Source organism: Halichoerus grypus, chromosome 3, assembly GCF_964656455.1.
Source record: "Halichoerus grypus chromosome 3, mHalGry1.hap1.1, whole genome shotgun sequence".
In the NCBI taxonomy this organism is placed as follows: domain Eukaryota; kingdom Metazoa; phylum Chordata; class Mammalia; order Carnivora; family Phocidae; genus Halichoerus; species Halichoerus grypus.
The window spans coordinates 191,254,289-191,281,411 of NC_135714.1; the positions used below are offsets into that span (position 1 = coordinate 191,254,289).

At 41.1% G+C, this 27,123-nt stretch overlaps 1 protein-coding gene across 6 annotated transcripts in view; it reads left to right on the forward strand.

Annotated features, from left to right (window-relative positions):
• Positions 1–27,123, forward strand: part of FAT1 (FAT atypical cadherin 1) — a 127,938-nt gene that overhangs the window by 59,174 nt on the left and 41,641 nt on the right. For all 6 annotated transcript variants that reach the window (XR_004923631.2, XR_013446660.1, XM_036112387.2 and 3 more), the window contains exons 4-6: positions 20,835–20,896; positions 24,130–24,459; positions 24,811–25,021. Coding sequence is in view for 4 of the 6 variants with exons in the window: in XM_036112387.2 (XP_035968280.2) it covers positions 20,835–20,896; positions 24,130–24,459; positions 24,811–25,021 (603 nt within the window). In the remaining 2 variants the exon portion in view is untranslated. The remainder of the gene's footprint in view (positions 1–20,834; positions 20,897–24,129; positions 24,460–24,810; positions 25,022–27,123) is intronic.

Genomic DNA, 27,123 nt, shown 5'->3' on the forward strand with positions numbered 1-27,123 from the left:
AAAACCTAGAAATAAACCCACAACTGGATGATCAATTAATCTTTGACAAAACAGGAAAGAATACCCAATGGAAAAATGACACTCTCTTCAACAAATGGTGTTGGGAAAACTGGACAGCCACATGCAAAAGAATGAAGCTGGACCACTTTCTTACACCATACACAAAAATAAACTCAAAATGGATTAAAGACCTAAATGTGAGACCTGAAACCATAAAAATCCTAGAGGAGAATACAGGCAGGAACCCATAGCAACTTTTTTCTAGATGTGTCTCCTGAGACAAGGGAAGCAAAAGCAAAACTAATCTGTTGGGACTACATCAAAGTAAGTTTCTGCACAACAAAGGAAACAAAACAAAAAGGCAGCCTACAGAATGGGAGAAGGTATTTGCAAAAGACATATCTGATAAAGGGCTAGTATCCAAAATATATAAAGAACTGATACAATTCAATACCCCCAAAACAAATAATCCAATTTAAAAATGAGCAGAAGACATGAACAGATATTTCTCCAAAGAAGACATCCAGATGACCAACAGACACATGAAAAAATAGATGCTCATCATCACTCACCATCAGGGAAATGCAAATCAGAAGTACAATGAGACATCACCTCACATCTGTCACAGTGGCTAAAGTCAACAACACAAGAAACAACAGGTGTTGGTGAGGATGTGGAGAAAGGGAACCCTCCTATATCCAAAAGATACAGAAACACTAATTCAGAGGGATACGTGCACCCCAATGTTTATTGCAGCATTATTTACAATAGCCAAACCACGGAAGCAGCTCAGTTGTTCATCAGTAGATAAATGGATGAAGAAGTGGTATACACACACACACGATGGAGTATTATTCAACTATAAAAAAGAATGAAATCTTGCCATATGCAACAACATGGATGGAGCTAGGGAGTATAATAAAGTAAATCTGTCAGATAAAGATGAATACTGTATGATCTCACTCATATGAGGAACTTAAAAAAAAATGAGCAAAGAAAAAACAGAGCGAGAGATAAACCAAGAAACAGACTCTTAATTATAGAGAACACACTGATGGTTCCCAGAGGGGAGGTGGGTGGGGGGATGGGTGAAATAGGTGACGGGGATTAAAGAGTACACTTATCATGATGAAATAGAATAAAATAAAGACCAAAAAATAAAATAAATTTAAAAAGAATAATTGAGCCATCTAGAAATTTAATTACAGAAGAGAGAAACGATCTGAGAGTTGTTCTGGAAGAGTTGGGGGGAGGGTTCCAGAGCCCGAGCCCATGAAGGAGGGCTGGAATTAAGAGATTATATAGGAACATGAAGCCTAGATCCGCATCTGTAAATGATTCACAAGAGGCTTGTTCAGGCAGCCTCGTTGCCTACTATTTTTTCTACTGCACAAGTGGTAACCAAGTTCAGCTTCATTTTTGTGAAATAAAATGAAAGAGAATGAAGCCAAAAAATTAGAAGGCACTATGAAACCTAAAAGGAGAAAGGTAAGTTTATAAAAATTTCACAGGATTTCGGAGTCAAACTGGGAGACGAGAGAAATCTAGAAGTTAAAGCCTTGAGGTGATAATTCAGGAATAGAACTATCTCTAATTTTACAATTGTTCAATGAATTAGACTTTAAAATGCTTTCATTCTTCCTATGTCTTCTCTCTCTCTTCTAGATTAGGGTGAGTCCTCTGGGCAGAGACAGGCAGACAAGTGAGCAATAAATGTCCTTTTGAATATCTGAGCCAGGACTGTAGGTCTGGGCATGATGTATAATTACCGAGAAGGAAGGAGGCAAAGAGCTGATGTTGGTTAGAGCCATTGCGGGACAGCCTCGAAACCTTGCTTCTCTCCGGGGCCTCTGAAGTGACCACTCCATTGCTCTGCTGTCGGGTGTCGCAGAAATGTGATTCGTGTGGCCTTGCGGCTTCCTCTCCCAGCTCTCGATTCTGACCGCTCTTATGCAGGGATGTCGGCAGACACTTCTTGATCTTCAGGGAGAATAGATCCCCTCCAGGAGTCCACAGCCCCTCCGCAACCCCTGGGTGGGAAGCACATGATCCTGCTGGCAGAATGACGGGAGCAAATTCAGAAGGATTACAAGGAGGCTTTATTTTTTTATGAGTTGAAGACAGATAAGAGTGGAGGATAACTACCGTTAGAACCCAGAATGTTTTTGTTGTGAAGTATATTACAAACTGTATGGTTAGTAAAGAAGTCTAACGATTTCACACGTCGTGTAAAGTCTCTAAAGATCAAGAAATAAGCATCTTTTAGCTTGGGCATTATTAAAGATTAAATAAGAGCTTTACAAGGCCTGTCTCCAGATGATTCTGTCCCCCCCAACTCAGCAGAAACTTTGAACCTGATCCTCAGGGCCCAAATAGCAATGCTTCAAAGTGTACATCTTGCTTAAAACATTTAAAGCAGACCTGTTTTTAATGGGTAGATTGGTATTATTGGAGGCCAGATTGTGGAAGCTGATGAAAGAGTCTAGCAGAAGAATGTTCCCGTGATTTACTGACCATAACACCACCTGGAGACCCTAAATCATGTTCCTTAATAATTAATGGCTGAGTGGGAAAATCACTGGGCTGGAAATCAAGAGATCTGGGCAGTAGTGAGGCTTACACCTCTGGGATCGTGGGGAAAACTGGCTTCCTGGTCCTTCCGTCATGTGATTAGTGATGAGCGTTTTGCATGCCTGTTGAGGGATGTCTACGCAGAGTGCAGGCCACTCGGAATCATTTATGGGAAAGATGCTTCTGCCTCTTCCATTTGCATGTGCTACATTTGCTCTATTCGCTGTGCATAAGATAATCAAGATTTTAGTAGATTGATCCAAGATAAACACATTGGATGGAGTAAAATGAAACTACTTGCTCCTTGGTGGTAAAGATCAGTTTAGGACCCTGGATTTATCAGAATGTCCAGCAGACTAGAGAAAGCCTAAATTCATTGCCATTCGGTCAGTTTTCCCATCAAGAACTTCCTGAGCCTCTCCTCTGTATACAGCACGTTAAGAGACGCTTTGAAAGTTCACAGTCTGCTTAAGTGAAATGGCAAAGGGAAACTTGTGGGGTACGGGATAGTGTGGCCCCAGGCTCGGATGAACGCCTCCGGAGGAGGTGAGAAACAGACTGATGGGGTGGGTGTAGTTAGGGGGATGAGGCCCCTTGGACAGGTTACGGGGCTGGTTTTGAAGGTGGTGAAAGTGGATGGCTGGAGAAGAGGTAGGGGGTGTTTGTCATATTGGGGGACAGTTTGATGGCGTGATGATTATTAGCGGCCAAGCTGTCAAGTTAGAGGAGTATGTGGGAGAATGGCTACGCGTGCTGGAAAACCGTCAAAACCAGCAGAACGGCTCAAAGACAATATTTATGTTTGTTTTTAAGATTTTATTTATTTGTTAGAGCACAAGCAGGGGGGGAGTGGCAGGCAGAGGGAGAAGCAGGCTCCCCTCTGAGCAGGGAGCCCGATGCTGGACTCAATCCCAGGACCCCGGGATCATGACCTGAGCTGAAGGCAGACGCTTCACCAACTGAGCCACCCAGGAGTCCCAATATTTATGTTATTTTTATAAATAATGACCTATTTTCAAGAATGTGGCTGTAATTCCTCAGAACGTTTGATAGAAATCTAAATCCGATGACGTCAAGTCATTTTGGGAAGGAGGGAAACTTGTCCCTGGTGTTTTTTTTCCCTCCTTTTGTCACGGTAGCACAAGATATTTTTTTTTGAAAAACAAAACAAAAAATCCTTCCTAGGACTGGATTTGATGCTCTGAGTTTTGGGTTCTAAGCGGCAGGTTTGAATGAACATTTTTGAATGGTTTTTTTTAATCTTTCAAAGTTTTTTTGTTTTGTTTTGTTTTGTTTTGTTTTTGTGCTTGATTATGGTGCCGGGAACTGTCCTCCTGCATCTCGGATGGTTCTTCAGACGTTAAGTAGGGGGGGGCAGGGCTTTTCTTTCTCAGGGTGAACAAGCAGAAGAGACTTGCTCTGTTTTCGTTTTCTGAGCACACTTCTTTGACACCATGAATTTTTGTAACATGTTTTGTTTGATTATGTCCAATTTCAAGGTAAATTTCCTTTTCTTTTTTTTTCTTCCCTACCCCACTCCCCGCCCCCCCCAACCTGACCGCCACCTCCCCTCTGGCAACCATCCGTTCTCTGTCTTTAAGAGTCTTTGTTAAGTTTGCTGCTCTTAACATAAATCCTGCCCTTGCTGAAGAGGGAGACAGAAAAGAGCAGAGACTGTTAAATTGTCTGAGCCTCCTTCTGCAGATACCTTACAGCTTCTCAGGTCAAGGACAGAGAAGAAGGGGGGTCCTGAACAATAGGGACCAGTGTGCACCTCACAGGTTTCATGATTCACAAGTAGCCTCAGGAAACTGAAACCACCCCAGCAAAATGTTTTCTTACTCAGTGTTAACAATTTAACTTCTGAGGAGTGATAGATATGCTACTTTCATAATCGGCAGATGATTTTGCAGTGTTACTTCTGTGCGTGGGCGTGCTTTAGAAAAGACCAGAGTTTTATTCTCTTATCTGTGTATTTGGTATTTTCAAGTTTTGGATGCGAAGCAAGGAGTGCTCTTTATTTTTAGGAGGTTGTATTGAAGTATAACTGGCACGTATTTAAAGTCAGCCATTTGATAAGTTTTGACGTAGTACAACTATGAAACCATTCCCACACGCAAGCAGTGAACGCGTCCATCTCTTCCAGAAGATTCCCTGGCCTCTCTGTATACCCCCAACCTCCCTCTGCCCCCATCCCCACGCAACCGCTCATCTGCTTTTGGTCACTGCGTATTAGTTTGCATTTCCTAAAATTTTACGGAAATAGACTCATAGAATGTATACTCTTTTTTTTCTTGGTAAGGCTTCTTGCACTTAGCGTATTTACTTTGAGATTCGCACATGTTGTAGTGAGTACCAAAAGTATGTGCCTTTTCATTGCTGAATATCCTTTGCATAGGTGTGCACTACAGTTTATCCGGTCACCTGTTGATGGGCATTTGTGTTCTTGCGCTTTATGGCTATTACAAACTACTGTGAACATTTGAGAATAAGTCTCCGTGCGGACAGATACGTCCACTTCTCTTTGCTTTCGCCTGGGAGTGGACAGCGGTCTGGAAACTTTTGAGGCTCTTAAGCTGGGACATTTGTAGGTCTTGCCTCCTTTTGTTTCCCATCTCAGGGATGGCTTGCTGTCTTTGTCTGATACCTGGTATCCCATAAGCCATTATTTCATTTATTTTGTCCATTTTGTTCATTTGTTTCCTGGTGGAGGGTAAATCTCATCTCCTGGCTGGATGCAGAAGTTCAACTGTTTTTATTATTATTATTTATTTATTTGACAGAGAGAGAGAGAGACAGCTAGAGCGGGAACACAAGCAGGGAGAGTGGGAGAGGGAGAAGCAGGCCCCTGGCTGAGCAGGGATCCCGATGCCGGGCTCGATTCCAGGACCCTGGGATCATGACCTGAGCTGAAGGCAGACGCTTAATGACTGAGCCACGTAGGCGCCCCGCAACTATTTTTAATTGAAGAAAAAAAAGGGCTTATTAAATTTAGAACTGCCATAAATATGTCTATACCTTTAAAACCTTATGTAATAAGTAGTAGGAGTCTTCTTAACCATTTTGTGTGTGTGTTTTAAGGAGTGAAAATTGAGTTTCTAGATTTATCTTAAGCAGAAACTTAGCAACATCCTGGGTGTGTTTCTAGAGTTTATAGAAATACAGATCACTGTACACTTTTGTCCACAAAATTGTATCACGGTATTGTACCTAATGCCCAGAACAGTGATTCTCAAGTTCTGGCTGGTACCATTCATTATCACTGTATTCTGTTTACCAGGACTGGAAAGAATATGTGTGGTACGTGCATGCCTGTGTGTGTATAACATACTTCAAAAATTACATTACTGGTTACAAATAGGTAATGCATTCAGAATACAAAATTCAAAAGCTACAAAAAAAAAATCCAGTGAAAATTTTTGTTCCTTTTCAAGTTCCATAGACACCCTGTTTTCTTCCTCAATATGTTAACTATGTTTTATTTTCTATATCCTAATGCTCTCGTGTCTAGGGCCCCCCTGACCTGGGCAGAGACTGTCCCTCACGGGACTAGCCGGCTTTAGAGATAGCAAAGGACCCACTTTTCATAGGCACACTAGCCAATCTGGAACCCGTACTTGGAGTCACTTCCTTTATGGAGCTGCTATCTATCCGAGCCCCTGTCTGTCCACCTGCCTTCATATCCCAGCCTCAGGTACCAGATAGCCGGCACAACCCTCTCTGCTCCAGGGCCCACTGAAATAATTCTAACTAGCCAGTCCTAAACCTGCTTTTGCTGCTTTGCTTGTGTATTTTGTGGAACCCACAACAAAATCTCTTGCCCAGGCTTTCTCCTTGTTCCTTCCTCCTGGCCAACCTGGTGCGTCCCTGGGGTGCCCTCCTGTGGCATGGTGTGGCATGGCGTGTCCCCTGTCTGGGAATTGTAACCATCTCTTCAGTGACCCTGGTCTCCCGACTTGCTGGCCTGGCCATACTTGAATAATAAAATCGTCATTTTGAAACACTTGGAGGCAACTAGTATCTGCAGTTTCTTTCCCTCTTATACAACCAAGAAGACATTATTTTCTCTTTCTAAACAGGTACCAGCATAGGACCCATAGTGATACTCATCTTGGGTTTTTCTCTTAACCGTAGTAGATGATGCTGTGCTTTAGGAAAACGGTGTTATTTATCGATGGACTTTGCCACCGTATTTAGGAATATATGTGCATATCTGTGTCAATTTCACCATCCACTTTGCTGATCCACTGGTTTTACGCTGTCTAGTAAATACATTTTTTATATCTTCTCATCTGTTGATGTGCATCTTCCTGTTTGGGAACAGATACACTGAAAACAGTTTTTATGGTTAAAAATAAATGCATCAGAAATGTTAAGTCAAAGTAGAGGCATTCTTTTTGAATATATGTGTGTGAGTGTATGTGATTTCTGTGTGTCTACATGTGCATAGTTAAAAGGGTTTAGGCTCTTTGACAGCTTTTGGATCCGTTTCCATCCACTTGGGATTTTAAATGGTTTAAAAACAAGTTTGAGGCTTTCAGCTGTTTCTTAGCTTTTCCTTTATCAGTTCTGTAGAGCTAAAATGTCACCTCCTTTGGAGGCTGATCTCGTCTCATTATTGGATCTGGAGCTTGAAAGTCCTGCTGGTTCTCTCTCTTTCGGCTGATTTCCATCAGGCTCTCTCATGCCTGTTACCTTTGAGATTCGAGCTTGAGAAAGACCGCCAGAGAGAAACCAGCAGACCGTGGCCTCCCTTCTTCTGTCCCCTTCTGTGTTGTTCTCTGATCTTTCCTGGACCCCTCTTCCACCCTGCTGCCGTCTCTTGACCTCACTTTTAGATCAGGCTGGAACAAAACTTCCATTAGGAGTCAGAGAGCCAGTGACAGGTGTAGCTTATGTATTAGGTGCATTGTGCTTTATAGATTACAAGCAACCTCACGTACTTTACAAGAAAAACCCTGTGAGATGGCTAGAGACTGCCAACGTTACCAAGAGTCGGCTGTCTTCCCCATTTGTATTTTTCCCATTTTACAAATAGTTCTACGACTTCAGAGAGGTAAAGGTCACCTGGGGGTTGGCTCCAGAAAGACAAATTCCTAACTCCTGCTTCTGGGAGCACGGTCCCTCCCACGTTCACTCGTTGTGCCCTTGGGTTTGGGGTGTAAATATGGTTTGGGCGCCAGCTTTTCTGTACCTTCTCTGTTCTTTGTATTGAGGAATTCCTGCATGACATAATGGTTGCTTTTTAGGCTAATCTTATTTCTGTAATATTTTTAGACCAAAAAGCATGAAGTTCCTAAATAGCACTAGATGTTTAAACTTAGTTTCATTAACCATGTACTGCAAGGAACATTAAACTTTTTTTTGTAAAGGGCGAGGTAATAAATATTTTAGGCTTTGCAGGCCATCCAGTCTCTGTCACTGAGTGAAAGCAGCCCTAGACAAAATGCAAATGAATGGGCACAGCACAGCTGTGTTCCAATAAAACTTTATTTATGGACATTGAAATTTGAGTTTCATGTATTTTTCATGTATCTCAATATAGTCTTCTTGTGTTCCCCCCCCCAACCCTTTAAGAACGGTAAAAGCCATTCTTAGCTTGCAAGCCATTCAAAAACAGGTTCAGGTAGTTTTCTGGCTCCTGATATGTTGAAGTATTTACTGGTTGGACTAGTTAAGTTGTTGATTTATTTCTCAGGGTAGACTATTTGATCAAGTAAAAATTGAGAATTTTCCCCACTGCTAAGCAGTGAATACTTACAAAACAATCTATGTTTTTCTTCTCCAGGTTATTAAAATTATTCTTCAAAGAATAGTAGTTAGGGTATTAGTTATCACAGTCAAAAGCTCAGGTAAGATTTAGCAAGTTGATGACAGACTATTAGATCTCTGAGAAAAAAACTGTTTCTCATTAAAAAATATTTCCAGGTTTTGAGATTCTCACACTTTTTTTTTTTTCTTGAGGGTGTTGTATCCTGTTAAAAGTATTTCAGAGCTTGAAATTCCAGCTCTCGGAGTTGACTGTATGTATACTTATAAAATCTTGACCACTTCCTCCATTTTTGTTTTTTGTTCTCCTTCCCTCATTCTGAGTTAAGAAATTCATGGCTCCAAGTACCAGGTGACAGCTTCTTGGGCTTTGTAGAGGACCACTTTATACAGGGCCCTGTTTCTCATTCATGTATTTACATGTAGGATGGACTATTTAACGTAGAATTATTTTAAGTTCAGTAGGAGATGTTTATTTGATTAGATAGATTTGGTGGTGTTTCTATAAATCAGATACATACATATATGTATGTGTGCGTGTGTGTGTGTTGTTTATGTGTAGTAATCCCTAACGTGTGGTGAAGACTTAAAATTCTGTGACTCACAGGTTTGCAGGTATGCTGGGTACTCATCCGTGTTCTAGTCCAGTAGCACACGGCCTCTCTCTCTCTCTCTCTCTCTCTCTCTCTATATATATATATATATATATTTTTTTTTTTTTTTTTTTTTTTTCCTCGTCAAAGTCAATGGCGTTTATGGTGGCTGGAACGGAGTCTGAACAAAGTGCAATAGGAAGTCGCTACAGCTGCAAACAAGTTCCAAGGGTTTCCGGTAACATTTGATAGCCACAAAGGAAGGAAATAAAGGGCCACTTCACAAAGGCAGGAATTCATTTAAGGAGGGGAAAAAAAAAAGTTTACCTATTTGTGGTCTTTTGCCAAAGACATGCAGATATTTTAAAAGATTTTTCTTATCTGTTCCTCCTGCTTATTTTTTATTTTATAGTGAAATAAAAAAGAAAAGAGTCTGAAAGAAGTAAAGTTTTATTCAGTGCCTTTTTTGCACATGTTGAAGTAGATATGCTTTTCCTCCTAAAATCTGTTAATCTTGAATCCTTAGGATAAGTTTTATTAAGGGATATTCTGGGTTGTTTTTTTTCCCCCCATATGTTGCTGAATATCATTTGTTAAAATTACCTTAAGGACCACTATTTTAAGATTTTCCATTTACGTGCCTTTTTTGTCAACATGTTGTGAACCTTATGAAATGGGTTGGGTTTCTTTCCCTCTCTGCCTCTGCTCTGTCTGACATTTATAGGAATGTCGAAGGCAATTCCCAATAAATTGCGTTTGGCTTTTGATCTTGTGTTTACCTTAGGTTTTAATACCATGAGGTTTCAGCAAGAAACAGTTAGTAAAATAGCATTAAAGCCAGAAGAGAAGTCTCGGAGACGTCAGGGTATAAATTGGTGTAAATTCCTACCCAGCCACCACCTGTGTGTGACTTTAGATTGGTCGTTTGATTCATTTTCTAAGGGTTTTCTCCGGGACTCCGAAAACTTGAGCGGAGTGAGCTCCGAGCACCTTAGCAGCCTTGACAGCCCGTGAACAGAGTTCCGTCCTGGCTCTGAGCCTCCTCCTGCCAGCACCAGGGCCGGAGTGACGCACAGTAGTGCTCAGGCGGCCGCGGCTGCCAGGGGGGCGCGACAGGGCGCGGTTACACGCGGTCTTCCAGCACCACCTGAATAAAGACGGCGCAGTCCCGCGGAGTGTCTCTGAGCTCATGGTCTGAAGCTCCAAGGGGATGGATGTGGAGTGATAAGTCTGGGGGCAAGGGAGCGTTCTCTCGGCCTAGAAGGAGATCTGTATTTTTAGAATGGGGCTGGGGTAGCGATGCCCAGCCTCCCTGCCTGTCTTTCCAAGTCCGCTCTGCCTTTTCAGTGTGGGTGCTTGTCTGCCGGCTCGGGGTGGGCATTCAGGCTTGGCTTAGGGCTTGAGGGCTGGGACCGACCCGTATTCATTTATTATATCCGTCCTGGAACCACATGTGGTACTGAGTGTGCGGTTGCTGCTTCAGACTCCCTGACTGTTGACAAAGATTTAAAAAATGGTGGAATTCAAATGGTTTTCATTTCACCTGTTGGAAGGGGAGTCTTTAAAGTTGGAGCAGAGAAAGGCTGTCTTCGGTCTAGGTTCCCTCCCTTGTGCCGGCAGTACCCTCTGTCTGCCCACGTCGTGGTGGTCCTCAGCACTCGAGCTGGGATCTCTGTAAACTGCAGTCATCAGCCTTGTTCTGAGAACATTTTCATTTTCTTTTTTCTTTTTGTTTTCTTTCCTTTTCCTTCCTTTTTTTTTTTTTTTTAAGATTTTATTTATTCGGCAGAGAGAGAGAGCAAGCACACACGGGGGAACAGCAGAGGGAGAGGGAGAAGCGGGCTCCCTGCAGGACTCGATCCCAGGACCCTGGGATTATGACCCGAGCGAAGGCAGGCAGATGCTTAACCGACTGAGCCACCCAGGTGCCCCACATTTTCCTTTTCCTAAAGTTGGTCGGGAACAGATCTGTGAGGTAGAATGTTCTATGGAAAACCGTTTACTGAGTGACAGGCATGTACTACATGGCATTCTGTGGTTACTGTCTCATGCTTCCCTGTCTCACTGTTTGGCCTGGCTTTAATACTTCATTTAGAAAATGAGAATAAAGGGGCGCCTGGGTGGCTCAGTCTTTAAGCAGCTGCCTTCGGCTCAGGTCATGATCTGGGGTCCTGGGATCAAGCCCCGCGTCGGACTCCCTGCTCAGCGGGAAGCCTGCTTCTCCCTCTCCCACTCCCCCTGCTTGTGTTCCCTCTCTCGCTGTGTCTCTCTCTGTCAAATAAATAAATAAAATCTTTAAAAAAAAAAATAAAAAATGAGAATATGTACTAATTGTGTGCTTCCTCCCCGGTGTTCCGTACGCATGATTAGTCCTTGTAGTTCTTTAGTAGCTTAATGAACTTAAAGCAGGCTGTATTTTAGTAGTGCACCGTGGAAGTTAAAAAAGAAGAAAATCATCCAGGAGCCCAGAATTTAGCACGCATACCCCATAAAGTTCTAAAATGCTTTTGTTTAACTTCTGACCTCTCATATCTTCTCTGTTTATTTTGTAGGGTTTATGTTAATTTTTCCTGGTAGTAGGCATTTTACTGTTTTGGTTTTTTTCTTAGCCTATAATATATTTCAGAGGAATGAGAGATCATTATGGCTAAACTAGAAAGGATCGTTGTGGCAAATGTAGGGCAAGCACAGGTAAATTTTTTCTGACAAAGAATATTTTACTCGGTAAATGGTTTTTGAAACATTTTCTCTTATTATTCTCATGGTGCCCTGAGGCCCGTGGTGCTTGTTAAATGAACTCTTAAAAGAGCAGTGAGGAAGATAAAAAAGAGAGAGGGGGAAAAAAAGGCAGTGAGGAATTGTTCTGGTTTATTCAGAATGAAAGGGTTTTTTCTATCTTGGTCTTTAGTTGAAACAACTTTCTAATAGGACTTTATATTTTATAGGCATTAAGCTCGTATTTATAATTATTAATAGGGTTATTGAAAAATATTTAGGCATTTTTGTATTTCACTATTACTATGGGGGAAGAAAGACTATGAAAAGCAATATAAAGATAAAACTGATGTACAATATTATATTGCGTATTTTATATTATTAATTAAATAGAAGACTTACCTCACGTGTGGTTCTCAAACAGTGGTTTAAGAGGTTCCCGCCAGAACTGAGAGCCTGCTTCCCCTTCCTTTTAAAACACCCTTTGGCTCTAGCAAGCGTAGTTTTTACAGTAAGAGTACATTTTAGGAAGTATGATACACTTCGTTAAATTTTTGTTTAAAAAGCGTATTAGGGGGCACCTTGGCGCAGTCGCTTGGACCTCCGACTCTTGACTTCAGCTCAGGTCATGATCTCATGAGTCGTAGGATTTGAGCCCCACATCGGGCTCCGCCCTGGGTGTGTGGGGCCTGCTTGAGATTCTCTCTCTCCCTCTCCCTCCGTCTCTCCCCTCTCTCTATAAAAGGAAGTATTGGGAAAAATGATAAAAGATCTACTACTGTCGTATTTCTAAGTTTTATTTTTTTTATTATATATGTGGCTGGATACTCCAGATTTAAAAAGCAAATCCTTTATTTAAGACCTTCCAGCCTTAAAGTAGTTTTCAACCAATAAACATTTCTGTCTTCTCACACTGATTTTTTAAACTATTTTCGTGTTTAAATTTCTTTAAATAATACACTTGTTAAAAATAAAAGATTTCCATAATAAAGAACTGTATTAAGTAAAACGTGGAAGTACCTGTTCTTCTCTTCCTTTGGCTCTCGTTCCATTTCTCAGAGGGCACCCACTAGTAATTTGGGGTTTAGCCTTTTATGAAGGTGTGTACACATATTACGTATCATAGATACGTATATTACCTTTTTAGTTTTTGTAATCTTGTCTAAAACTTGCTTGAGCAATGTTGTTTTTATAGCCTACTCACTGGGGTATTACGGTTTTATTTTAATTGTGCTTAGTGTTGCTGATTCTTAAAGCATACTGAATGTCCTGGGAGCAATCCTTGCTAAGGTAGGGGTTGGAAGTAGAAAGGTAGAAATCAGATTTCCAGATCGTGGTAGTAACAACTCCACAAGAAACCACCGTGTCCTCACTGAAGATGCCTAAGTCTTAAACTAAATACTTGTTTTACCACCAGATATGCCACATTAAAGTTCTTAAATTTGGTAAAGAACAGAATATATTAAAGTGTTTCAGCAAAATCAGTGGAGAAAATGGTTGAAAATAATAGACCTAAATTGCATGCCTATGGTCAAGGGCTAGTCACAATACTGCTGTGATTAGTAAACCGTTGTGAAAAGGATACAGTCTTGAGGATATCCACAAAAGGAGCCAGACTGGATGCCTAGAGGTAATCCTAGAATAATGTAAGAAACTCCTGTGTGTTCACTGAATAATTTTGTGGTGTGATCATTATACATATTAACTTAGGTAATTATGATCGACACACTCGAGTTATTTGTGTGAACTAAGAGTTTGGGCTCTGGGGTCAGATGGACTTAGGGTCACATCTTTTGCTTTGCCACTTACTAGCCTTGTGACTTTACCCCCTCAAAAGCCTCAAATATCTTTTTTTTTTTTTTTTTTAAAGATTTTATTTATTTGACAGAGAGAAAGACAGCCAGAGAGGGAACACAAGCAGGGGGAGTGGGAGAGGGAGAAGCAGACTCCCCGCTGAGCGGGGAGCCCGATGCGGGGCTCGATCCCAGGACCCTGGGACCATGACCTGAGCCGAAGGCAGACGCTTAACGACTGAACCACCCAGGCGCCCCTCAAATATCTTAATATAGTCTATTAGTAGCTCCCCTGTGGGGTTGCTGTGATTATTCATCGACAATGACCTATATAAAATGCTTAGCCCAGAGCCGGATCCCTGGAAGCACACCATTAGGTTGCCTAAAAAGTGAGCTGTGAGACCATAGTTTAATACTTGTCTGTACCTTTTAGGTCTAAGAGCTGTTTCCTTAAATGGATTGCATGCCTTCAAGGACATGGCTTTTATATGTGTGTCTCAGAGTGACATGTTTGGGGAAGACGTTCTGAAAAAAATAGTTTGAATAACTTTTAAAACAGACTGAACAAGTGGGTGACTTTGAGTTAGTAAGCCTATGACAACATCATCACTGCTTATGAACACACATGTCCTTGGTTAATTTTTAGTTCTTAGAAATCATCAGAAACCAAAAATATAAGTTGGTAGAATATTGATTCTCCCCCCCCCCCCCCAAAGTCTTTAAACACAGAGACTTGATTTTTAGGTGTTTAGGTAAAGCTGTAAACTACCAGCAAGGACCAGGTTTCTTCGTCCCCAGCTGAGCCCGTGAGAAAGGAGACTAGTGAAAGGGAAGGGATGTAAGGAAGGGGGAAGCATTGTGGAGTGGTGGCACCAGCATGTCCGAATCTTGGACATGTTCGCTTTTTCACTCTTTAAGACCGATATTTATAGAATTTAGATTTTGATAGCAAATATATTTGCCATTGAATGACTGCTTCAAATTCTAAGCACAGGACAAGATTTTGGGTATTATAGGTGTCAGTTTTTGGTTTTGACAGGGATACTTTGAAAATTGGATCTTCCCTAAAAGAGCAGAAATAACTTGTGACTATTTAAATTATTTAAGCTAACTTAAAAATTTAGCCACACGTCCAGTGCTTAGTGGCCACACATGCTGGGGGCTGTCATAGTGGACAGTGCAAATTGAAGAACTTGCCCATCACAGAAAGTTCTGTTGGACACCTGCTTTTCTAGAATATATGTTGCTGTAGTTCATGCACTATTATTAAATGAGCAAAAGGATACAAAAGCCAAAGTAGTTGCAGGGGTTAGAGGAAAATAATCAGAGTAATGGGAAATGTGAATTAGGTGAGTAGACTTTTTTCCCCCATTCCATGATCTTTCCCCTTCCTCTGCTTATTCTCACGTAGAGTAATTGGAAAATGGTTCAAAGTAAATTTCCTGCCAAGCAAGGTGAACACAAGGCCATACTTTTTTCCCTCTAAAACCAAGACTTCCCGCCCCCCCCCAGTTTTGTTTCTTTAAAAACTCCTATCACTGATCACCAGTATTTGCGCTCTCATTGTGGTTGCACCTTAATCCTATTCAGAAATTTTTTTCCCCCTCCTTCTTCTCTGGCTTTTATCTAGTTACATCTGCAGCACTGATGTTTCAAACCATTTTTTATAGAACCAAATCTTTCAGTTCCTCTCCACGTTTCTCTCATTCTTACTGTGGACTTCAGACTCTGATGCTCTGGGTGTATTGAACTCCCAACTCCCCCACCTTGTTGAAAGACCTTGAGTAAGCAATCTAATCTCTCTGAGCCAGTAAAAATGTTAAAATTTATTTTTTATGATACAGATATCACCACTTATATACATCTGGATTAAATGAGATAATTTATTTAAAGCTCCTAGCACAATACCTTGGCATGTAGTAAGTCCGATAATTAGAGATGAGGTCATCGGATGCATTATTTAGCTCTGGCTGTGTAGCAAACCGTCCCAGAATTTGGTGGCTTAAAACAACCACGTTTAGTGGAGGATTCTGCTGGGCAGTCTGGTCTTGTCCAGGCCTGACCCGTCTTTCATGCAGTGGTGGTCACTTGGCTGGCTGGCTCTGAGGCTGCCTGGTCCTGGATGGCCTCACTTGCATATTGAGTGGTGGGCTGGTTGTCTGCTGGAACAGTAGATGGCTAGACTGTAAGTGTCTCATCATCCTGCCAAGTTAAAGCTTTCTTGGAATACAGGGCCCTTGCTTTCTCCCTGTGTTCTATATGAACCCTACACTCTAGTCTAACTTTTGTATTGTTTCCTGAATGTGGTCTTTGCCTTCACCCTTGTTTCTTGAAAACAAGACTCTGTCTTAATCATCTCTGCATTCTTAGTGCACCGCACAGAACAGTTGAATGAATACCTAAATACAGCTCCTCCTTTGTGGACTGTCTCACATGATCCTCACCTCCTAATCCTTTGCTGTTCACTTTTCTGTGCTCCCCGCTTTGTGACGTCCATTTGATCTCTTAAACTCTGGGAAGTTTGGAGATGGTTTTTGGTATTGATTTATAAGAAATGTCAAAGAGTAAAATTTTATATTGAAACATTAACATTCTTTTCTTAAATGGATTCTCTTCTCTAAATTCTAATGTGGCCTTGGAAAGCTATGAATAGTTTTTTTAATGATCATCAAACACAGGAAAGGTTGGCTTCTTAGTTTTACATACATTTTTGGGGTAAATTGGTAGCTGCTACTGGTTGATTATGTATTTGCTACCTCAGTTCACCTACATTTGTAATAGTATTGGTCTACACAATGTGATGTTTTTCTAGGCCAAGGAAAGAAACTTTCTCTCTTTTCATTTCTATTTTTAATTTCATAGTGCTCCGCAGAAAAGATAAAGCACAGAGTTACCAAAGGCAGCACTTGAACGTACGTTTTCTTGCTTTTGTCCACTCTATTTTACTTTCTGATTTGCTTTTTTGACCTACTACATGAATAATGATTAACTTGCTGGTGTGTGTGTGTGTGTGTGTGTGTGTGTGTCAAACTTTATATAAGTCGCAGTTCAGAGTTTATGGATCCTTGAAATACCAAAGTGCAGGAAATTATGCAGTGTGAGGTGATGGGGAGGAAAAGAAACCCCAACACTCTCACTGGGGCCTCGGGAAAACTAAACTCGAATCCCGCCTCTGATAATGACTTGCTGCTGGTGGCCTTGAGACAGTTAACTTCTCTTTGGCTCAGGCAGCTGGGCTCGATAATCTTGAAGGTTTCTCTCTAGCTCTGAAGTATTGTGCTGTTTCTATCATTGTGCTGTTTCTATCAAATATATGTCCTCCTGGGATTTTGTATTAAACATTACAGATGAGCACAACTGTTTAAAATGAAAGAAATGGATATACTTATTGGGATATTTAATACCTACAGGGTTAATAACATGTCCTGGGTATGTAGGAAAAGTATACTTTTTTTTTTAAGATTGTATTTTTTTATTTTATTATGTTAATCACCATATATTACATCATCAGTTTTTGCTGTAGTGTTCCATGATTCATTGTTTGCGTATAACACCCAGTGCTCCATGCAGAACGTGCCCTCTTTAATACCCATCACCAGGCTAACCTATCCCCCCACCCCCCTTCCCTCTAGAACCCTCAGTTTGTTTCTCAGAGTCCATCGTCTGTCATGGTTCGTCTCCCCCTCTGATTTCCCCCCCTTCATTCTTCCCCTCCTGCTATCTTTTTTTTTTTTCTTAACATATATTGCCTTATTTGTTTCAGAGGTACAGATCTGAGATTCAACAGTCTTGCACAATTCACAGCGCTTACCAGAGCACATACCCTCCCCAGTGTCTATCCCCCAGTCACCCCATCCCTCCCACCCCACCCCCCACTCCAGCAACCCTCAGTTTGTTTCCTGAGATTAAGAATTCCTCATATCAGTGAGGTCATATGATACATGTCTTTCTGTGTTTGACTTATTTCGCTCAGCATAACACCCTCCAGTTCCATCCACGTCGTTGCAAATGGCAAGATCTCATTCCTTTTGATGGCTGCATAATATTCCATTGTATATATATACCACATCTTCTTTATCCATTCATCTGTTGATGGACATCTTGGCTCTTTCCACAGTTTGGCTATTGTGGACATTGCTGCTATAAACATCGGGGTGCACGTACCCCTTCGGATCCCTACATTTGTATCTTTGGGGTAAATACCCAGTAGTGCAATCCTGGGTCGTATGGTAGCTCTAGGAAAAGTATACTTTGGATTCATCTTTTCATACAGGTGTTTGTCGAGTAGGCCAGGCGGGAGGATTGGCAGGATTGAGAAGTACAGAATTAAAGTGGAAAGGAACGTGAGATGCATGACGAATTCCACCGCTGAGATGGTGTGGCCAGAGTACGGCATATTTGGGTGGCTTGTGGTGTGGTCCATGTAAGGTAAAACGTACTTCCCAGGAGTATCCACAGTTTCCCTCTGGTATTGTCCTGCTTCATTAGGAAATTGTGTTTTCTCATTAGGGTTCATTTTGTATGCAAATTCCACAAGAGGCATGAATTTTCCCCTCCTCTTAGGGGGCACAGCACCTCTTGCTGCCACTCCCCCCCCAAACGCACATGCCCAGCCTCCCCCGGGGGTGGTATTAGGAAAAGAATACAGTGCCACTTTCGGTAGGATTTCTGTTGGCAGGAGTGTTGTGAATCTAGGAAAAAAGGTCATCTTGTCAGTCTGAAATGTCTTTTGTGTTCGTGAGCTGTTTTAATGTAACTTACATTTCAGTTGCCACACAAGGCTGGTGGCTACCGTATTGGTTCGCTCGGGTCTAGATCTCCATGTTTTGTGCTCACTCATAACATCGCTCCACGTGAGCCTGCAGAACAGTCTCCTCTTCGTAAAAGAACTCCCTTTCCTGGTCTCCTTCCTTCTTGCCTCCCTGGCTCTCGTTTTAGCTTCTCTTCTAAGCTTCTCTGGCGTACTTGGTGGAGGGCCTCCCTCAGATTCTCTGTCCCTGGCATCTGGGACACATGGTTTTCTTTCAGCCAAATGCTTCCTCAGCTTCTTCATGGCTTCTAAACATGGCCGTCCCCTACTTTCGTGAGATTGGCCCACCATTCTCTTTTTTTCTTCACACCCTCTTGAGGTGTAACCCGAATCTGTCCACCTCCGGCTGCTACCCTGCACTTGGGGTCAGTGTCTCTCCGTGTCCCCTGGCCTCTAAATGCACGTTAAATCATCTTCTGTGAGCTCACGTATAAGCTATAAATGTGTATCATTATTTCCACATGCAGTTTCTGCGTGTGTGTCACTCAGACACCTGTTTTTAATGCTGCTCTTTTATGGTTTTAAGGAATTCATGTGTTCACACGTTTAAGTATTTTTTTAGGCTAACAGAGGTGTAGCAGGATGACCAGGATGTACAAGGAAGGCAGTCTCTGCTCTCATGAAGACCTTGGGATGAGTGACTGTAGTACTGTGGGGTGAGGTTACGACAGAGCGAATGTCAGAGCCCGGCACTCAGCGGCAGGGCCCCAGGCCGCACCTGTCAGGGCAGGCCTCAGAAATGGTGTCCAAGCTGAGAGGGGAAGGAGTGGATAGCAACTAGGCTAAAAAAATGTATAAGAAAGGAACATTAGAATTCATTGCACTCGAATGAAATTAATGTTCCATTTGCGTTAACAGAGGAGAATTAATTTGAAACATATGGAGAGTGCAGTGCAAGTAAGTACAAACCTAGGTTTGCTTTTTGTCTCTATGTTGAATTTGTAGCAGGGAGGTGGGCACTTCCTTTGCGAGCTGTCTGGTGTGCTGTAAGTAAACTGTAAAGTGGCCAATGTTATTTGCTAATGGATAGTTACTTATTTCCTGCAGAAACTTATTTGCTGACAGATATTCGGATATTTGTGCAAGGAATGATTATGTTCTACAGAAGCAGGATACTGTTTTGCTGTGAACATGCCAAGTTGCTGCCCTTGATGTTACCGTTGATAACTTAACAACTTTCTGATGGGCACATTAGGACAATTAGAGGGGACTAATCCCAGTGATTTCCTGTCCTCCTTGAACTACTTAAAATCACAATCAGAAATGGTAAACTTTTGATAGGAAAAAAGAGGGATTAACTGTAAAAGGTTTTTGACTAATGAAAATCAAAATCATGCCACATTAAGCAGCGTTTTCACACCATTAAGCACTGTGAAGCATTTTCCTCGAACCCCTTTTAATCTAGAAGGATGGTTTGGGAAAAACCCCAGATTCTAGTCTACAATATAGTCTTTCGTTGTTCTTATTAACAAAAGCGCGTTGCTTCGTTGAATTGTGGGGAAGGTAATGTTGATTGAGATCCTTCGTAACTATTTGAGAAAAAAAAATACTTCAAATTAAATGAAAACACGAACGTTTCATTTACAAATTTTAGAGAAGCATTTTAAATAGCCTTTAATTGGTAGTTGCCTGAAATTAGTTAGGATAATAGGGGAAAATCAATTATAGCGATGGAGTCTGTTCTTAAATATAAATTATTTGAAATATTTCCCTGTGGGAAAAAAAACACAAAGCTGGGCAGGAGAAAGGTTGTTCTTGGCAATTGTCTTGCCACGTAAGGTTTTACCTGAGCTTTAAATCTGACATTGGATTCATTCAACACAGGCTGTAGAGGATATTTTAGCAGTTGGGGGAATTTTGTTTGTGTTTTGTGAAGTAGAGAACATATTTAATCAGTTTTAATGGTCTTCCAGGATCCAACGTATGTTGACAGTTTAGCCGACTGTTATTAAAGTTCTAGAGGGAGAGTGAAACTATAGATTTTCTAGTTTGATAGAAAAATCAAAGAAATAAAGAATATGGGGTTTCTTTGAGGAGTATTTATGTTTTTTCTTTCATTGGAAATTAATTGATACTTGAGCAGTATTTCCTGGAAAATCACATTACTTTTATAACCATTCTTCACTTTATGAGGGTAAATGATTCAAAGGTAATAAATCATAGTCAACATTAGATTTTCCAGTGGTCCTTTTTAATATAGTTACAGAAGATTTTTCTGTCAACTGTTAATCATCACTGCAGCAGTTAGAGAAATCTGAAATCCTGGATAGCTTCATCTTTTTAAAAATCTCTTCTGACAAAATGTTTATTCAAACCACTGAACAAACAAAAAATGTTTAACTGATTTCAGTTTTGCCACTTTCTTCATCCTTCTGTCATTTGTCTACTGTGTTTAAGAATCATTAAAATGAGAAAGTATGTTGTTTGTAAACAAAATAATTGAACCTGGATTAATAATTTTTTCCCCTTCAGAATCCAGAGATTTGCTCAGACTTTTAAACTCAGTGTGGTGTCAGTGACACTTGAGTCAATTACGAAATTGACTTTATCTGTAAGGATTAATGAACTGTTATCATTTTGTAGGTCTTATCACAACAACGTCGAGGAAACTAGACCGAGAGCAGCAAGATGAACATATATTAGAAGTAAGCATTTCTTTTTTTTTTTTACTTATTTAAAAGTTTTATAAATATCATGGGAAGGAGCATTCTTCTTCACAGTCACTAGTATTCATAACTGTTATGATTTTGTTATGTTAGCTCCTGGTCATTATTAACAAGGGAAGTAAAAGGGAAAGGAAACTTTTGTGAGTGTAGTTCATGTCCCCTTAAATCCCTTTCTATCCCCAAAACACAAGATCATTGTGTAAGTTCCGCTCTAATTTTTGTGCGCACATACAGAGCAAACAAACTGGAAACAATATTATTTACATTTCCTTTTCATTTACATAAGAGATACTTTTTCTTTATGCCTTCTTCATCTTTTTCCTTAGTATTCTGTTTTCGGGATATTTTTATGATAATAGATCTAATTCAGCTGTGGTTTCTGGTTTTCGTCAATCTTAAATAATTGCATTGTTTTTGCATTTTAAACTGGTAGAAAGTTTGTGATTTTTAAACATTTCTGAAATAAAAGATTGAAGACTGATACGTGCTTTTCTAAGATGGTCTCTTCTGACGGGCTTCTCGTTCTCATGGCTAATTTAAAATGCCTTTCTAGTCCCTGAAAGGAGAAACACAGCTTGCCGTATACTGGTTTGCTGGTGGATGGTAGGCACGTTTCAGGAGCAGGGATAGGAATCACGTGGAGGGGAAGGTAGAGGGTCATGTGGAGGTCAGGTGTGATGCGACTGCTGGGTGCCAGGACCTACAAGCCAGGAAGAGGCTGAGAAGAGGCAGTTGGGAGAATTCCCTTGGAGAGGGAAACTGAGCAGAGCAGACATGTAACCTCTTAACTTTCCTCTACCGCACGTTAAAGGCCACTGTTGATCATTGGAGCCAGAAGACCAAGTGCTTGTTGAGTTGTGAGTTACCTGCACGAGTCTTCCATTCTACTAGTGTGGGTACTTGAGAAAGTCCAAAACTGTGGTTTATTAAATTATTTTTGTTAATACTTCTCCCTTTTTATATTATCGCTATTCATAATGCTACCTGCTTCATTTCATTTCATCCTTAGTCAATTTTCTAACTTTGTCAATAAAATATTTACTTTTTATAGCTCTATAGTGTGTGCACATGAATATCCTGTCTAGAAAAGGTGGTTTCACAGCCACCATTACAGTTAGTAATTGCCTTTTTTTTTTTTTAAGATTTTATGTATTTTGAGAGCGAGAGAGAGAGAGCACGCGAGCAGGGGGAGGGGCAGAGGGAGAGAGAGAAAGAGAGAATCTTTAAGCAGACTCCCTGCTGAGCGCAGGGCCCCACATGGGGCTCGATCCCAGGACCCCGAGATCATGACCTGAGCCGAAATCAAGAGGCAGATGCTTGATCAGCTGAGCCACCCAGGCGCCCTTACAGTTCATCATCTCTTCATGTGTTACATCTGAGTGTTAGTCATAAGTCGTACAGTTAGTTCCCTTAAATTCATTTTCTTTCTGTTAGAGCAGAGTTTAGAATTTTGATTCGGTCCCTGCAGTGATTGACAGGAGGAGAATATGGTTCCCCAAGAAAGGAAGCAGGTGGTGCGCTGTCCTGAGCGGCAGGTCCCAGGCATTGGCATCTTGCTGCGGCTGCACCCTGGTTAGAACCACACTGGACACCTGTTTGTTGTGTGCCTCCCTCCAGAGCCGCCTTTTTGCAGGAAATGTCCGAGGCTGGATGGGAGCAAGTACAAGATACGTAGGGTTGGCGGATACTATGAAGATGTTGATGGGAAATAAGCCTTTGTAATGGGTTGTCACATACGTATGTTGTATGTTTTCTGTAGTCCTTTATGGTGGTGGATTTGAGGGCCAACGGCAGCATTGATTTGACTGTCTTAAAGAAGAGTTTTTTCCCCAATCCCATGTTAAAAGCTGTGTTACTGGCTTCTGGTGCTTGAACCCAGCCTTAAGAACATTTTGGTGATGATTACCACAAAACATAGTGCTCGCTTCTATTTCTCTTTAATTTTCTCTCTTTTCCCTGAAGATCATATGAGAATTGATCAAAAGGAAGTAATAATTGTACATTTTGTTTTATTTTGAGAATGTGGAGAGGTAAATCATATACTTGAAGCAACTGCTTAAATATTCTTGGCAAGTACCATCAGGATATATTCACATTTCTATAAACAACAGGATTTATATTCACCAAGCTTTTAAAAAAAAAAAATGCCACGGAAAACTTCAGTATACTTTAATATTTTTAGTATTTCAACCATTATTTTTGGAGGATGTGGTGAGGAAAAAATAGCTATTTCAAAGGTCATTGCTTTTAATGTCCACACCAAAGTAAAAGTGGACATTTGATTCGGGGGGGGTGGAGACCATGCATATGGAAGCATTCACCACTGTAGTCCTTAAGACTCGGATTTTTATTCCTAAGCTGAATACATGAATAATTAGGATGACCATTACTTTATATTTCTTTTACTGAAAATCTTACTTAATAAGTGGGTCTGAAATGAAAATTTTTGTATCTGCCATACTAAACGTGGAGGACTTCTGAACAAGAAAAGAGTCAAAACAAAATGATGATAGCTAATATTAAAAGGCATGCTCCTTCGCATATATTTTAAATTAATGATTTAGCTTGCTTTATTGTTGAGGCTTAAAAATGAAAGTTTTTAATGCAGCATGTGGAGATTTGATTTTTTTTTTTTAAAGATTTTATTTATTTATTTGACAGACCAAGAGAGACAGCTAGAGAGGGAACACAAGCAGGGGGAGTGGGAGAGGGAGGAGCAGGGAGCCTGACTCGGGGCTCGATCCCAGGACCCTGGGATCACGACCTGAGCTGAAGGCAGACGCTTAATGACTGAGCCACCCAGGCGCCCCCGGAGATTTGATTTTTAAGTGCGTAGAGTGTATGTTATTCTTTAGCCGACTCTGTTTGGCATAAAAATAAGTTGCTTTTGATAGCTTGCCATTTCGGCGACATTCATGTTATAGCTGCAGGAGTGCAGGGAGAGGTGGTTTGGTGAGGGGAGAGCCAAGGGCTCACGCTGCCTCTTTCTTGGCCCTCACCTCGCTCCCCCTGTCCTGTCTGGAACGGGACACATCGTCGTCTTGCCTCCCCACAGGGCTGTTGTCAAAGGAGAGAAGGTGGTGTGTGTCATAGTGGTGTGAACTCTGCCGGTCTCTGCAAATGTGGTTTATCATTAATTAGGAGGAAGATAGTCACTTTTTATATAGTTATATTTTAAAAACATCTGTTGATCTGTTACGTTTCAAAAACAGGTTACTGTGACCGACAACGGTACCCCCCCCAAATCCACCATTGCAAGAGTGATTGTGAAAATCCTTGATGAAAATGACAACAAACCTCAGTTCCTACAGAAGTTCTACAAAATCAGACTCCCAGAGCGGGAAAGACCAGAACGAGAAAGAAACGCCAAGCGCGAGCCCATCTATCGCGTGATAGCTACAGACAAAGATGAAGGGCCCAATGCGGAAATCTCTTACAGCATTGAAGATGGAAACGAACATGGCAAATTTTTTATTGAGCCAAAAACCGGAGTGGTTTCATCCAAGAAGTTTTCTGGAGCTGGAGAATATGATATTCTTTCAGTGAGTTAGGATCTAGTCTTTGATTTTCTCACGTACTTTGTTCATCTGGTCTTAATGTCACTTCTCTGAAAACGTTCTCTCTCTTCAGTAAGTGGCCTCGGTGTTTGTGACCTAACATCGGGAAATGTGGCTTTCGTTTTGCCTTCTCAGCTGTCGCTCTAGTCATTACCTATGTTGCGTGTGGCATGAAGAGGTTGCTCTTTTTAATCAAACCTTAAACATGGGGAATATACAAATAACAGAAGCTTAAGTGTTTGAAATTGGCTCGGTTTGAGACCAAACCAATCTGTGCCTTGGTTATAGGATGTAACTTCTAATTTGCTCCCTTCATCCCCTCTGCTTATTTCATAGATTAAGGCAGTTGATAATGGTCGCCCCCAAAAGTCGTCAACCACTCGACTCCATATTGAATGGATCTCCAAACCCAAACCATCAGTGGAGCCGATTTCATTTGAAGAACCATTTTTCTCCTTTACTGTCGTGGAAAGCGATCCGGCGGCTCACATGATCGGCGTGATATCTGCGGAGCCTCCCGGCACACCTCTGTGGTTTGACATCACTGGTGAGTGTTCCTCAGAGTTCTCACCATCCTTGCACAGGTTACGCTGAGGAGAGCCTGTTTTTTTTTGGTTTCCTGACTTTTGTATACATCTCCGGACTTAAAATTGGGAGTCAGACTTAGAAATGGAGAGTTTGTCTTAAATTGCAGTATTTTGATTGCAAAATGTTTTATAATATCCAGCGTGTACTAAACTTGTTTGAAATTGGGGCTGTGCATATACCATATCCTTAATGTAAAAATAAGGTTTTTAAAAGTGCATGAAGGAGTTAGAAACCTGAGTGTTTTGGTCCAAAAGCACAACTTCTTAATTTTCCTTCGTGATACATAACATATGGCACATTGCTGTTTTTAGTGAATATGGTTTGAATGCTTGAAGTAACTGTGTGACTGTCGCATGTCAGTATTTTATAGGGAATAATCTTACAGATTTTAGTTGCGTAACTTATATGAGAGTGCTAACTATGGCCTTCTCAGTTTTATTTACCACAATCTGGGAATGTGGGAAGCGGGGGTCAGGGGATTCATTGACCCTGTGATAAAGATCATATGCCTACGTCAGTTTTTCGTTTTTCTTTTTCATTTAATTGAGTTTAGACATAGAACGTATTCCCTTACTTTCCCATACTTAAAAAAAAGAAATTCACGTTAAACTTTGACGTCTTCGTTTTTAAAATGCTATTTCCTTACGTTATTTTAATCATCAGGATCTTTAAAAGCATAAGTATGGATTGTGACTCATCTCTAGTTGGTCCTTTAGGTTCCTTTTCCCTCTTCCAGCCCTTAGCCACCCTCCCCGCGAACTGCCATATCAGCATTTGAAGTGGCTGGGACGTGGGGCCAGGGGGCGCGGGGGGTGCGGGCTTTACCTCTCCCACTTACCCCCCCCCCAACATGGTTCGGCTGCGTGCCCAGCTTGGGGCGTTGTATGAAATCGTTGAGGTCATCCACACCTCTGAATCCCTGACTTCAGTTTTAAAGAAGAAAGGTGATTTTCACAATGAACTACAACCAAAATCACTTGTTTGCTCCCTGTTAACTCCTGTCGCACTTGCAGCCGAGCCAGGCTCCCCGTTGAGCCGTGTGTAATGCTGACCACCTTTGGAACTGGTCTGATTGATTCTCTCCCTTGTTCTGTGCTTGCCTTCCATGCTTGCTTGCTTCTTTGTGGCTGTGCCAGGAGACACACTTGCTAGAGAAGTGTTTTCCATCTTTCAGATGACTTGTGACCCGAACTGTACAGCGGAAGGTATCTGCTGAGATCCCATGATTTGCCTCAGATTATGAGATCTAAAAGAAAAGCATCAGTTTTTAAAACCTTTTTTATTTCCAGTGACTATCTTCCATTGCCCTTGTTTTCGTGGCATGCCCATGGTCACCCATTCCAGTTGCAAACATGCTGACTTCTGAGACATCCCGGGATCATCCTTAGTTTTAGGTTTCACTGAAGATTTTTTTTTTTTTTTAATGTGTGTGTCGTTTTACTTTTTGGTAAGATTGAGTAATAGAACCTCATCATGGCATTAAGACTTTATTTTCATTCCATGTCACTTCATTGATAAAAGTATCTCAAATTCAGTGGATGTGGAAAGAGTTTTATCTGGAACATAATTGGGAATGCATTTGGATAATGTCTGCAGCACAGAAAATTTTGCTTCATTAACTTTGTGTTTGGCAACAATGGGCAAAATTTCTTTTTAAGTATAGAAGAGCCAGGACTAATTGATGTTAACTGCCACGATTTTTTTCAGAGTTAACATTTGTTTTTAATAGTTAATTTATTAGGGCAGTATGCTTCAAGTGTCACAGATTTTTTTTTGAGTAATTAAACATTTAAATGGCTGACTCTGGTTAGTACAGGATGTTATATATAGCTAGTGGGATATATAAATTAAAGACCTATTCAGAACCCCTGAAAAAGCAAATGGAAAGTAACTCACTGGCAATATTAGCAATGGTTTTCCGTCTTCGGAGTTGCTTTCTTGCTTTCCTCTCAGTAGCTTCCCTTGACAATTAGGGCTCAAGTTTGTATTAGTAGCCACTGTCTTTCTAATTGGCCCTTCTTTTCTTGTCTTTCAAAATGAAAGCTCCTTGGAATCACCTTA